The sequence below is a fragment of the Penicillium waksmanii genome, assembly GCF_028829765.1.
Source record: "Penicillium waksmanii strain IBT 27052 chromosome Unknown utg000004l:1.0-5674109.0:1.0-5678898.0, whole genome shotgun sequence".
NCBI lineage: Eukaryota > Fungi > Ascomycota > Eurotiomycetes > Eurotiales > Aspergillaceae > Penicillium > Penicillium waksmanii.
The window spans coordinates 879,577-890,585 of NW_026643251.1; the positions used below are offsets into that span (position 1 = coordinate 879,577).

The following is an 11,009-nucleotide window of genomic DNA, read 5'->3' on the forward strand; positions in this document are numbered from 1 at the left end:
TCGACAATCGTCGCCGCTGTCACTCCCGGGATCTAGTCGCTCGTTTCAAAAATAAAAAAGCACTGTTTGTTTATAGGTTGAACTCTACTTTGTCCTATTTTTACTTTATTCTTCCTTTTCTTCCCGTTAGAGCGAGTACGACTGTGTGGCATCTTTGTGGGTATAGACTTGATCTTATCTTCCGAGCCCTACCCAGTCACCAGGTCTGCCGGTGCCTGCAGCCATGTCTTCAACGTGCAGCACGGCTTGCCTACGGGCAAGGCTACCATGATCTTGCCAAAAGAATCCTGGGAGCACTAAATGTTTAAACATCGTCGCTACTCCTTTATGACTTCCTTCTGCCATTTCTGTGGCAGTTGTGTAGTATACAGAATCGCTTCTTCTCTTTCTACCAACAGAGTGTCCGCTTAAGGTCGGGGTTTTCAACGCATCTCGCCCCCTGGGTTGTCTCTGACTTGAGCCTACAGCACTATCTCTAGCTTTGCCCAACTGATTCATTGCTTACAACAAACGCAAAGCCAATTTATTCGTAAGTAGTAGGCCAATCCTATCGACAGAGATCTCTCACTGATCATTTTAGTGTCTAGAAAATGGCGTCGCTTCATGAACTTCCACCTGAACTCCTCTTGTGCATAGCGGACTACCTCCAAGAGAGGCACATTCACGCGATGCTACTGGTCAATCGCCGTTTCTCCGGCGTGTATGCGGAAAACATTTACCGCAACAATCGAGTCCATCACAGTTCTTCCTGTTTGGGTACCCACAGATTTGTCCGAATCAAATACTTGGGTGCATTTGGGAAATATGGGGCGTTGAGGGCCCATTTGTTTTCGGTCAACCCAACAAAATCAAGATATACTTCAATTGTCAGGAGTTTGAACAGGTGTCCCAACTTTTCAGCACTCGTGGGTTCGTCTGTCAGCGGGTGAGGTGGAAAACCAAATGGAACAGTCATTTATGTCCCCTTAATATCCTTTTTACTGAAATCGTTCCAAGCTTGTCGTCTGTAATAACTACTCTTACCGGGCGTGTTTACTACTTGAACTTGAATTAGAGTTCTTACGGGCTGTAATAATTACTATTACTATTAGTAGTATGAAGCTAAACTTGGAACCTTGGAAATTAATAGTTTTGAAGACATGATATTGACCTCGTAGAACATATGATAATATAAACAACATGGAAAATCACACCAGACGCTCCATCTATGACATAAACTGTGAACCAGGGAAGATATAAACAAGCACAACTTGCCACAGTCCCAAAGGGGGAAAAAAGAAATCCAAAAAAGCAATTTTTTTACAGATCAACAACTTGAACCCAGCATCACTCACACCCAACAGCCGCAGCAGCAGTAGCAGAGTGGACGAATGATGGTTTCAGTTCAGTTATCAACCCAGAACTTCATGCGAATACCCATAGCGGCAAGTTCAACATCCAAGTACCGCAACACACCAGGCACAGCAACGACCGTAACATCATCACCACCAACATACCGCAACCCATCACCATCCTCCCAAGCCTCAGCCCTGGAATCATTAAAGCCAGCCTCATGCGCACAACGACGGCAGCGCACGATACCAGTAACACCACCCAGCGCACCACCACCCATACCCACACCGCCGGGACGGGTAGAGGAAGGTTGTTGATTGGGCGCAGCCTTGGCAGCAGCAGCGAGAGCGCCGGCATTGACAGCAGCCCGACGCGAAGCGCCCGACCCTGCGACGGCAACTTGAGTGGAGAGGAAAGATCCACAACCGCGGCAGATCCAGGCGAGTTGGGAATCGGAGCAGTTCATCAGACGGTCTTGGAGGAGGAATGCGGCTCCGTGAGCGATGAGAGAATCGCGCTCCATTTCTCCCACACGGATACCACCGCCCTTGGCACGACCCTTGACGGGTTGGCCGGTTAAGCCGTTTACGGGACCCGTTGTGCGGACTTGGAATTTGTCGTTTACCATGTGACGCAGTCTTTGGTAGTAGACTAGACCCATGTAGATATCTGCGGCGAATTCTTTACCCGTGATTCCGGAGTAGAGGGGTTCGTTGCCGTAGTAGTTGTAGCCGGCCTTCTTGAGTTGGTGGCCGAAGTAGTCGGTTGCTGTGTTCTCTTCGCTGAATTTGAAGGGCGTTGAGTCTTGCGGGTGGCCGTGGAGGGCGCCGGCTTTTCCGGCCATTGATTCGATCATTTGAGCGATTGTCATACCTGGGAGGGAAATTTGTTAGTCTGGAATTTGGGGGGGGTGGCTTTGGGGGGAAAACTCACGAGATGGGAAAGCGTGAGGGTTGATGATGAGATCGGGTTGCATGCCGCTCTCGGAGAATGGCATGTCGACTGCTGGCCACAGTTGGGAGCAAACACCCTTCTGTCCGTGACGAGAGGAGAACTTGTCACCAATAATCGGTTTACGGGGGATACGGTACTTGACGCTGATGGATTGGATAGGTTCGTTGCCGTTCTCTGAGCCCATGAGGCGGATGCTCTCGATGTAACCGACCTCGGAATCCTTATACTTGAGGAAGTGGGTGATGCCGTCGACATTAATGTAGGAGTCGGAGGCGGCGTCGTAGCGGACATTGTGCCATGCGGCAATTTTATCACCCTCCTTGACGCGGATGCCGATGTGGGGAAGACCGTCTTCATCGATGATGCTCTTGGCTTCACCGCGGATCTCGTCACCGGGTGCGAAACCGAACAGCTTGCTCACGTCACGCTTGGACTTGCTGCGGCGAGAATCACGCTCCGCCAGGGTGTGCACCTTCGTCTTGTAGATAGTTCCGTGACCGAACCCGCGTTCGTGAGCGGACTTGTTGATGATCATGGCGTCGTCCATGTCGTAACCGGTGTAGGAGATAATGGCCACAACGGCGTTCATGCCGTTGGGGAAATTATCCAGACCGTAGGCGTTGTAAAGAGGAGGCCGGACAATGGGAGTCTGACCAGTTTGAATGCGGTACAGCTTGTTGTCTGTACGGTAGGCGATCGATGTACCGGGGGTACCCATTGTTTGCTTGCTCATCTGGCACTGGTACATGTTACGGGGCGATTGGTTGTAATCGGAGAAGGGAGTCATGTTGGCGACGATCGAGAGGATGTTGGTAGGGGTGAACTCAATGTGAGTGGACAGGCCGGAGATGAGATCGGATTCCAGGCAGGCAATCTCCATGAAGGGCTGCTCGAAGGGGCCGACGTAGTCCATCTTGTCCAGGGCAAGATACTTGACAGGACGGTACATTCTGGCGGATTGGGAGAAGAGATAGACACCAGGATACTGGCCGCCGTTCGAGTTGGGGACGTAGCCAATCTCAAGTCCGAGGGGAACGTTGTTCAAGCCGGCGACCTTCCAGTAGCGGAGCGTGTCGTGGACCTTGCGGGCTTGGTCGGGGGAGCAGAAACCAACAATTCGGCCGTCAAGCTGGACGACAACGCTGTCATCCACGGCGACAGAAGACTCGGGCCGGACACCGAGCTGAACGAGAAGCTTTGGAATGTGGGATACCTTGAGGTTGTCCGTGGAAATTAGACACTTGTGCGCCAAATGGTTTAGCAGACCGCAAGGAGAACCATCAGGGGTGTGGACAGGGCAGAGGAAACCCCAACTCTCGGGCAACAGTTTACGGACGGTGGTAGTCTTCAATTGGGCGAAGAAACTACCACGATGAATCATGCGGAAGTGACTGATGAATCGGTAGAAGTTGATCTTCTCGGCCATGACGGTGTAACCGGAGGTTTGTTGCAGATCGAGACCGGTAGGACTGACCAAGTTACCAGTGGAGAGGAAGTACTCGAGGGCGTGACCGATATTCTCGTTAGATCGCTTCACGATCTTGGACAAGAAATCGCGTTCGAATGAGGGATCTGTGAATTTGGCACCACTATTGCGGATGCTCCAGTCACGGGCGATGGGGCCGAAAGAGCGGAGCCACTCCTCGATACGCTCCTTAAGGATCATACCGTAGAGGAAACCACCAAGCAGAATCTCTTGGTTTGAGACAGCATCGGGGTTGTCAGGCGCACAGTCGCCGGACACCAGAGCATACAGTTTGCGAATCATGAAGATGATCATCTTGAACTTGTCGTAGTCTTGGGACTCGGTGACGTTTTGGAAACCCAGGTGAGGCAGGACAACTCTGCGCAGGAACTCGGTTCCCACCTCCTCGTCGGGCATATCGGCGGGAACACCAAGAACCGGACGGAAGCTCTTACCGAAGTGAGCTCGGCAATCTGACTTGCTGTGCTTACCGTAGGCCTGATAGGTTCGTAGGAGAAGCTCCACACGGTCTGTGACGAAGGTGTTCTGCATGCCCTTGGAAGAGGCGCTGCCCACGATACCCTCGAAGATCTCGCGGTCGTTGGTCTCGACCAGGGCCTTGAGGATCATCATGACGGGAATTAGGAACTCATTCTTGCGCCATGAGAAACGGAAGGTGACGTTTCCGTCGGAGAGGTAGTGTAGGACGTTGGTCTGCGAGGTTTGATCAGGTCGGACGGATCGTATTTGCACACCGAACTTGGTGTAAGTGTGACCACGCTTGACGAAGGAACCACGAATGATGGACATGGGGTAGTTGCGCTTGCCGACGATCAGCATACGGATGAGCTTCTCGTTACCGTTGACAATGAAGTAACCACCTAGCTCTTCGGACTCCTCCTTGCGGGTGACCAATTCCTCGGGGGTGGCCTTCTCGAGGTGGCATCGGTTGGTGCGCATCATGATGGGGACTTGGCCCAGCTCGCGGACCGACTCCATCCAGTCACCATTATTGACCTGGTACTCAAGACGGGCGCGCAGCTTTCCACGGTAGGTTGAGTGGCGCTCACGGCACTCTGAGGGGTAGATGTTGCGGTTCTTGAGGCTGTGCTTGTTGGTAGGCGGGAGAACCGGCTTTTCGAGAAAAACTTCCTTCACGCGGACATTCAGGCGGTTGCGCTTGGGAGCGCGAAGACCCTGAGCTACACGGGCCTTCTTTTGTTCGGGAGTCTCGAGCTCGCCATCTAGGAAGGACTTGACGCCGATATCCTTCAGACCGGCCTCGAGGATCTTGCTATCGTCGAAGATGGCATTGAAGGAGTCGATATGAGGGCGAATGGAGTCGGACAGGGAAGGGAAGGCCGTGTGATCCTTGGGAGGGTTCTTGTAGAGATTCTCGCGTCTCAGGGTGTCGAAATCGACGGACCACTGTGTGTCGGTGGGCGCTGGCGCCATTGTGAAATGAAGCTGTCGGATTAACCGGTATAGAGCAGAGAAACGCTGACGGTCAATGGGAAATAAGAAGTAAGGGAAATTGAATGGCGGGCAATAGATGACAGACCCTCAGCCTCAGCCTGCCAGGGGAATATGCAAACAAGCAAGAGGAGTGAGCCAGCAATGGCAGCTTGGATGAAGACTACCTGAGGTTTCTCTTTCTCGCTGGGCCGTCGGGGAAATTTTCGAGAGTGGATCCTTATCGGCACGTGGTGATAGCGGGCGGTGTATGGAAAAGTAGCAGAATAAAACAGCGCAGCGTAGTATGAGGCATGACTAATCACATAAAACTACATGCAACAGACAATATGCAACATACAAATAGAAAACAATAAAGATATACAGATATTCTTGCTTTTAAGAAGACCATACGGATGAATAGAGGGATCAATACATACAGAACAACGTTAATGAATTTCCTTGTTGAGTGTTCTCTAGTGGAGTATGCACCACCACTACGTCAGCCTCATTCCCATCTGGGTAGAGAGTAAGCGCCCCTCTCCAACGGGAGTCATGTGGGCGTAGATCTATTCGATACTGCCTAAACGCTTCCCCTGCTTTTGTGCTCTTTTGTTTGATTCTTATTTTTACTATTCCTGATTTTATGATATTTGAGTTTAGTTTAGTTTAGTTTTGTTTATTTCTTTTTTTTTCCACTGTTGTCCTGTGGGTATTCTACTTGCTTCTTCCACTTCTTCCACCACTTCTTCTTCCCTCTTCACTCCTCTCGACCCCACTCTTCTCTCCCACAACCCAATCCAACCCAATCCAATCTATTCCATTTTAATCCAATCCACTTGCTTTCCTGCTCTGCTCTGGCCTGCTCACCTATATCATAACTGGTCACGCTCCCACTTGCCCTCCTCTCTACGTCTAATCCTGGTCTTGATTCTGATTCTGGTTCCGATCTACGCGCCTTGGTCTACATCCAGTTTTGGTCTTCCTCTTCTCGACTCAGATTCATCTCATCTTTCTCATCTTCCATATTCACCTCCATCACCATGGCTGGTATCTTCCGCAGCATCTATGACTGGCTTCTCAGGATGTTCTGGTAAGAGTGGGCCGTCGAGGCGTCCGGGAAGACCCCCCCCGGCCCGTTCCCCCGTCTCCCCCGCAGATGAAGCCTGGCTATGGCTAACCTTGGGAACTCCTGCAGGGCAACCGAAATGGATGTCACCATGATCGGCCTGCAAAATGCAGGAAAGTCCTCCTTGCTGCGTGTCTTAGCAGTATGTCCTGTCCTCTCCTTTCCTCTCCTTTCCTTTCCTTTCCCCCCATTGTGTGCTGTTGCTGTCCCACTTTCACTTTCGCTGTCGCCGTTCCATCACTGACTGATTATCGCAGGGCGGGGAATTCACTATCGAGTAAGTTGATCGTCCAAGCGTATTCAAACGTATTCAAGCGTATCAAATCCCATCGCTTTCCTCCGCTCCCGCTCACGAGGTGACAGCTCCATCCCGACTATCGGGTTCAACACCAAACGAGTCCAAAAGGGCCATGTGACTTTAAAATGGTACCCCTCTTCCCCTTCCCCTTACCTTTCCTTTTCCGTCCCCCACTGGTCTGTCCGCTGTTTCTAACCCCGCATAGCTGGGATCTGGGCGGCCAACCTCGCTTTCGTCCCATGTGGGAGCGATATTGTCGAGGCGTCAACGCCATCGTGTAAGCTAAGCCGTTTCGTTTCGTCGTCCCGCCGTTCCCTCGGGGCCCGCACCGAATGCCATCGCATCTGCTGACCCGTCAAAAAAAGATATATTGTAGATGCCGCCGATCAAGGCGCTCTACCCGTCGCCACGGAGGAGTTGCATGAGTTGATAAACAAGCCCACCCTGGACGGGATCCCACTGCTCGTATTGGGTAATAAGTCCGATTTGCCGGTCAAGTTGTCTGTTGATGAGTTGATTGATGCGATGGACCTTAAGTCTATTACGCACCGCGAAGTCAGCTGTTACGGGATCAGCGCGAAAGAGGAGACTAACCTCGACGCGGTGCTGCACTGGCTGATTGCACGGGCGAGTCGATGAGGTGAGGTGAAGGTGAAGCGATCCCTCTCCTCGCTTTGATCGTCCCCTTTTCATTGGTAATGTTATGTCCACTGTATCTGCGACTTTTGATTATCTGCGATCATCATCTGCGATTCGTTTAGCTCGACGCATTTCGTGGCACTATATCCCTGCTTTTCAAGCTTTTCGTTCTTTGGTTCTTTCTGTCTGAATTCTTTTTTTCTGGTTTTTGTTTTCTTTACTTTGGTCCTGCAGATGCGGTTCTGTTCTGTTCCAGTAGACGGTTAGGTTAGGCTCACAGCCTTTGACGATGCAACGAATTATGTGATAACATTTGGGCTTGCGGAGTAGTGGTGTATGTATGAGTGATCATGACAAAGTACTAGAATCAACCTTAAGATCAAGATTGCCAGCTCGATTATTCCCAGGGAGACGGCGAGTATAAATAAGGCGAGCACACACGGACCAAGTGATGCGCTGGCAATGCAGCAAGTGGCCACCTGCCAAGCGCGAACATGTGGATACTTTGGGATAGTTACTTTGGTGATAATGTAGTACTGCTAGTACTAGTAGGACTAGATGCATACAGTTGACTATTATCCAGGGTATACTAGCAGATATTAGTTAGTCTAACTCATAGAATAGTACTAGTAGAGAGTACGTAAGCAGCGCCAGTATAACTACTCCGTATTCGTACTTTGTAGTCATCATCAACCGCGCCTCACTCCACTGTGGCGTGATTGGCCTGGGGAAGAACTGCGCCTCGATGGCGATCATTCTGTGAATCAGGATAACTATTCACCGTCCAGCCACTTGTTACCTGGTATATTTCATATTTATTCTTTCTCTTCTATTTATCGTTTATTGTTATTTTTCCACTTTATCCTAGTATTACTAGTACTAGTACTAGTACGGAGCATAACCTACTAAGTACTACGCTTGACTGCAGCCTAGTGCCAAGCCTCCCCAGCCCCGGCAACCTTCACCTTCACATTCACCTCTCACCAACTTCATTTCTTCTGCAACTTTGCTTTCTCACACCATCACTCATCATGGCCATCATTCCCCGTTGGTACAGTAATTGGTACAGTTCTTCCACTTCTTTACCTCTACCTCGCTAACATCCCCATCCATAGCTATGGCGACGACTGCTACTACGGCTCCAACTGGGACCGCTGGGGTCGCTGGGTAGCCTTCGCCGTAATCGTTGGCTGCGCATTCCTCCTATTCTTCGGCTTTGCGTGAGTCTACCTCCCCTCCCTTCCCTCCCCTCTTTGCTCTTTCGTTCTATTCCGTGGCGCCTGGCTCGGCCTGACCTGACCGGTCGCTAACGCTCCCTCCTAGTTGCTTCAACGCCCGTCGCCGCCGCTCCCACGGCCGCAGACCAATGACCGGAACAGCCTGGATGGCACCACCACCAGGTCCCCCTCCCCCAAACCAACCATACTACCAACAACCCTACGGCGGAGACCCCTACAACCAACAACCACCCCCGCCCCAATACTCCGCCAACCCGGCCCAGTACGGCTACTTCGGCGCCGCCCCCAACCAGGGCCCTGGTCCCCATCCGCAACAAAATGGAATCGAGCTCCAGTCCCCGCCGAATGCGTATGGACAGGGTGCGCGCGAGTATGCCCCTCCTGAGGGCCCTCCTCCTGCGAAGGTCTAGATGTCTGGGTTTGGGCATGTGCTAAGCTGCGATTGAGTCTGGTTGGGTTGGGCTGGACTGGGCTGGGCCGGGGAGTGAAAGGACCTGCTCTGCTTTCCTTCCGGTCCCCTACCCGACAGCCCCTTCCCCCCAAGCTCGCGCGCTGCCTGCTTATGTTTATACTCAACCTCGGTGGATCCGATCGGACTTCCCATGGCCCCCGTCTCGATAAAGGGGCTGCTGGTCCGGTCGGGTCGAACTTGATAATGATGCAGAATTGCTTGCTTGCACGGGAAATCTGGCGTTCTTTTTTTTCTGATGGTCCTTTTTAAATTCCCCCCCTTTCGATCGGTTTGGAATTACGTGGGAGATAAGATAAGATGGTTTGGTTTGGTTAGGAGGGGGTGCGATATCTACTTTCTCTTTTTTTCGCACTGATATACGTCTGCGCGTTTTTTGTTTCTGCGAAAAGACCTGCGTTGGTTTTTTTTCCCCCTCTTCGGCATACCTCGGGAGATAGCTCCCTAATACTCTTTACGCCATCACACTCCGCTCTGCTGTTCTGTCGCTCCCACGCGTGGCTGGCGTGTAGGGATACAGATAGAGCCGCAGCGGACCTTCTGTCCGTACATGATTATTCCTACTATAATGACATATTCCATTCAAAAGCGACTCTAAAGTACCCGCTTTCCTCCACTAGTATCTTCCACTATACTCGAGATCCTGGTCCTCCGAGTCCGAGCTATTCATAGACTCAGGCTGAAACATGCCCACGGACATGATCCTGTACAACATAATCTCCCGAAGTCGAGTCCAAAGATAGAATGTCTGTACCGGCGGATGACGTGTTTATCTTTATTCGACACGTCTGCTTTTCCCTACGCCTCTGTACTTTACCCTGGAAGTTCAAGTTTCCCGGTCAAATGGTGAGAGTAACATTCACAATAGCTAGTAGTTGGTACCAAATGGACCTCAATCATCGCGCAACTTCCAGTATAGAAATAACCTCCAGTACGCCGTAGCAACATAGATGCAAATTCTGAAACAAGGTACATTCATCACAGCCGCATAATCGCAGTTTCAGCGGCAATGCCTTCAAGAAATTATTGTCTTAGCCAATCAGATATCTCATTCAGCCCTGTAGATAAATGTGACGATCTTCGGCGGCTAACGATTTGATCGAAATAATGCGCCAAGTGAGGAATTTGTTTCAGTGACCTTGGGAGGTTTCAAGGTCGCCTAGGCGCCTAATCTGCCTAGGTGATTGAATTCAAGGTCTGGTAGTATCACCTACAAACTGGCCCATGCCGTACGCCCGGGCTTTGAAGATCTGAGGTTTAAGTTCGGAAACTTTTGAATTCCAAGGTTCCATTATATACTCCGAGTTCAAGTTTAGGTGCATGGCGAAGTGATTGAATGTCGAGAACAGGAGACCGTTCAAAATACTACTAGTAATCACTGGCACACTTTCCATGGCTCTGAGTCCGAATCAACTTCAAGTTAATTTGATTAGAGAGACTTCCAAGTTCCAGCTCACGATGTGCTCTGCTGATATAGGCTTAATGCATCGACTCCGCACGAACAGAGCTTCAAACTCCACAGACAGCGGCACTATCCGGCGCCAGGAAGGGGTAGTGTTTGATTGGGCTGAGACATGAACACGTCCATCGACTCAATTTACGCGAATACTATCCTTCCTAGCCACCCCCGAAGTCCAGGGTGAGGTGGCAGGTTACTACCAGAATCTATTGGCTGGCTAGAACTTCCCTACACGCGATGGGGCTTTCGTATCGTGTCCACGTCAGGAGCAGCAGGTGGGGTGTGCCATCAGGCGTGATATGCTAGCGCGCGAACAAAAACACCTCGGTCTTGCAGATGGCTACATGACCCTTGTAGGAAGGCGCTTGGCTTGTCTTCTGTCTTGCTCGGCAAGCTGAACCTTAGGAAAGGGGGGGTCGTCGCTATATTTTTCTTTGCTGAGTTGTGGACCTAATATGCAAGATTCGTGCCTCGTCACAGATTAGCCTTGTCACTTGTGGTTCGTACTTTGGGTAAGCGTGGTCGGAACTTTTCGTCTCACTTATCGTGATCTTTCCACCCTGAGAATTCGCCC

The 11,009-nt window shown here is 51.0% G+C and overlaps 3 protein-coding genes across 3 annotated transcripts; 2 read left to right on the forward strand and 1 right to left on the reverse strand.

Annotated features, from left to right (window-relative positions):
* Positions 1-1,384: 1,384 nt before the first annotated feature.
* N7481_003196 (DNA-directed RNA polymerase I core subunit RPA135) lies at positions 1,385-5,206 on the reverse strand (the record flags this gene model as incomplete). Its single annotated transcript, XM_057262415.1, has 2 exons — positions 1,385-2,205; positions 2,266-5,206. The coding sequence occupies 2 exons, from the start codon at positions 5,204-5,206 to the stop codon at positions 1,385-1,387; spliced, it is 3,762 nt and encodes a 1,253-aa protein (XP_057124076.1).
* A 1,040-nt stretch (positions 5,207-6,246) lies between these two features.
* On the forward strand, positions 6,247-7,269 carry N7481_003197 (ADP-ribosylation factor-like protein; the record flags this gene model as incomplete). The annotated part of the gene is made up of 6 exons (XM_057262416.1): positions 6,247-6,296; positions 6,402-6,474; positions 6,590-6,609; positions 6,648-6,758; positions 6,836-6,907; positions 6,996-7,269. The coding sequence occupies 6 exons, from the start codon at positions 6,247-6,249 to the stop codon at positions 7,267-7,269; spliced, it is 600 nt and encodes a 199-aa protein (XP_057124077.1).
* A 1,031-nt stretch (positions 7,270-8,300) lies between these two features.
* Positions 8,301-8,917, forward strand: N7481_003198 (resistance to Congo red protein; the record flags this gene model as incomplete). The annotated part of the gene is made up of 3 exons (XM_057262417.1): positions 8,301-8,320; positions 8,385-8,489; positions 8,593-8,917. The coding sequence occupies 3 exons, from the start codon at positions 8,301-8,303 to the stop codon at positions 8,915-8,917; spliced, it is 450 nt and encodes a 149-aa protein (XP_057124078.1).
* Positions 8,918-11,009: the final 2,092 nt, after the last annotated feature.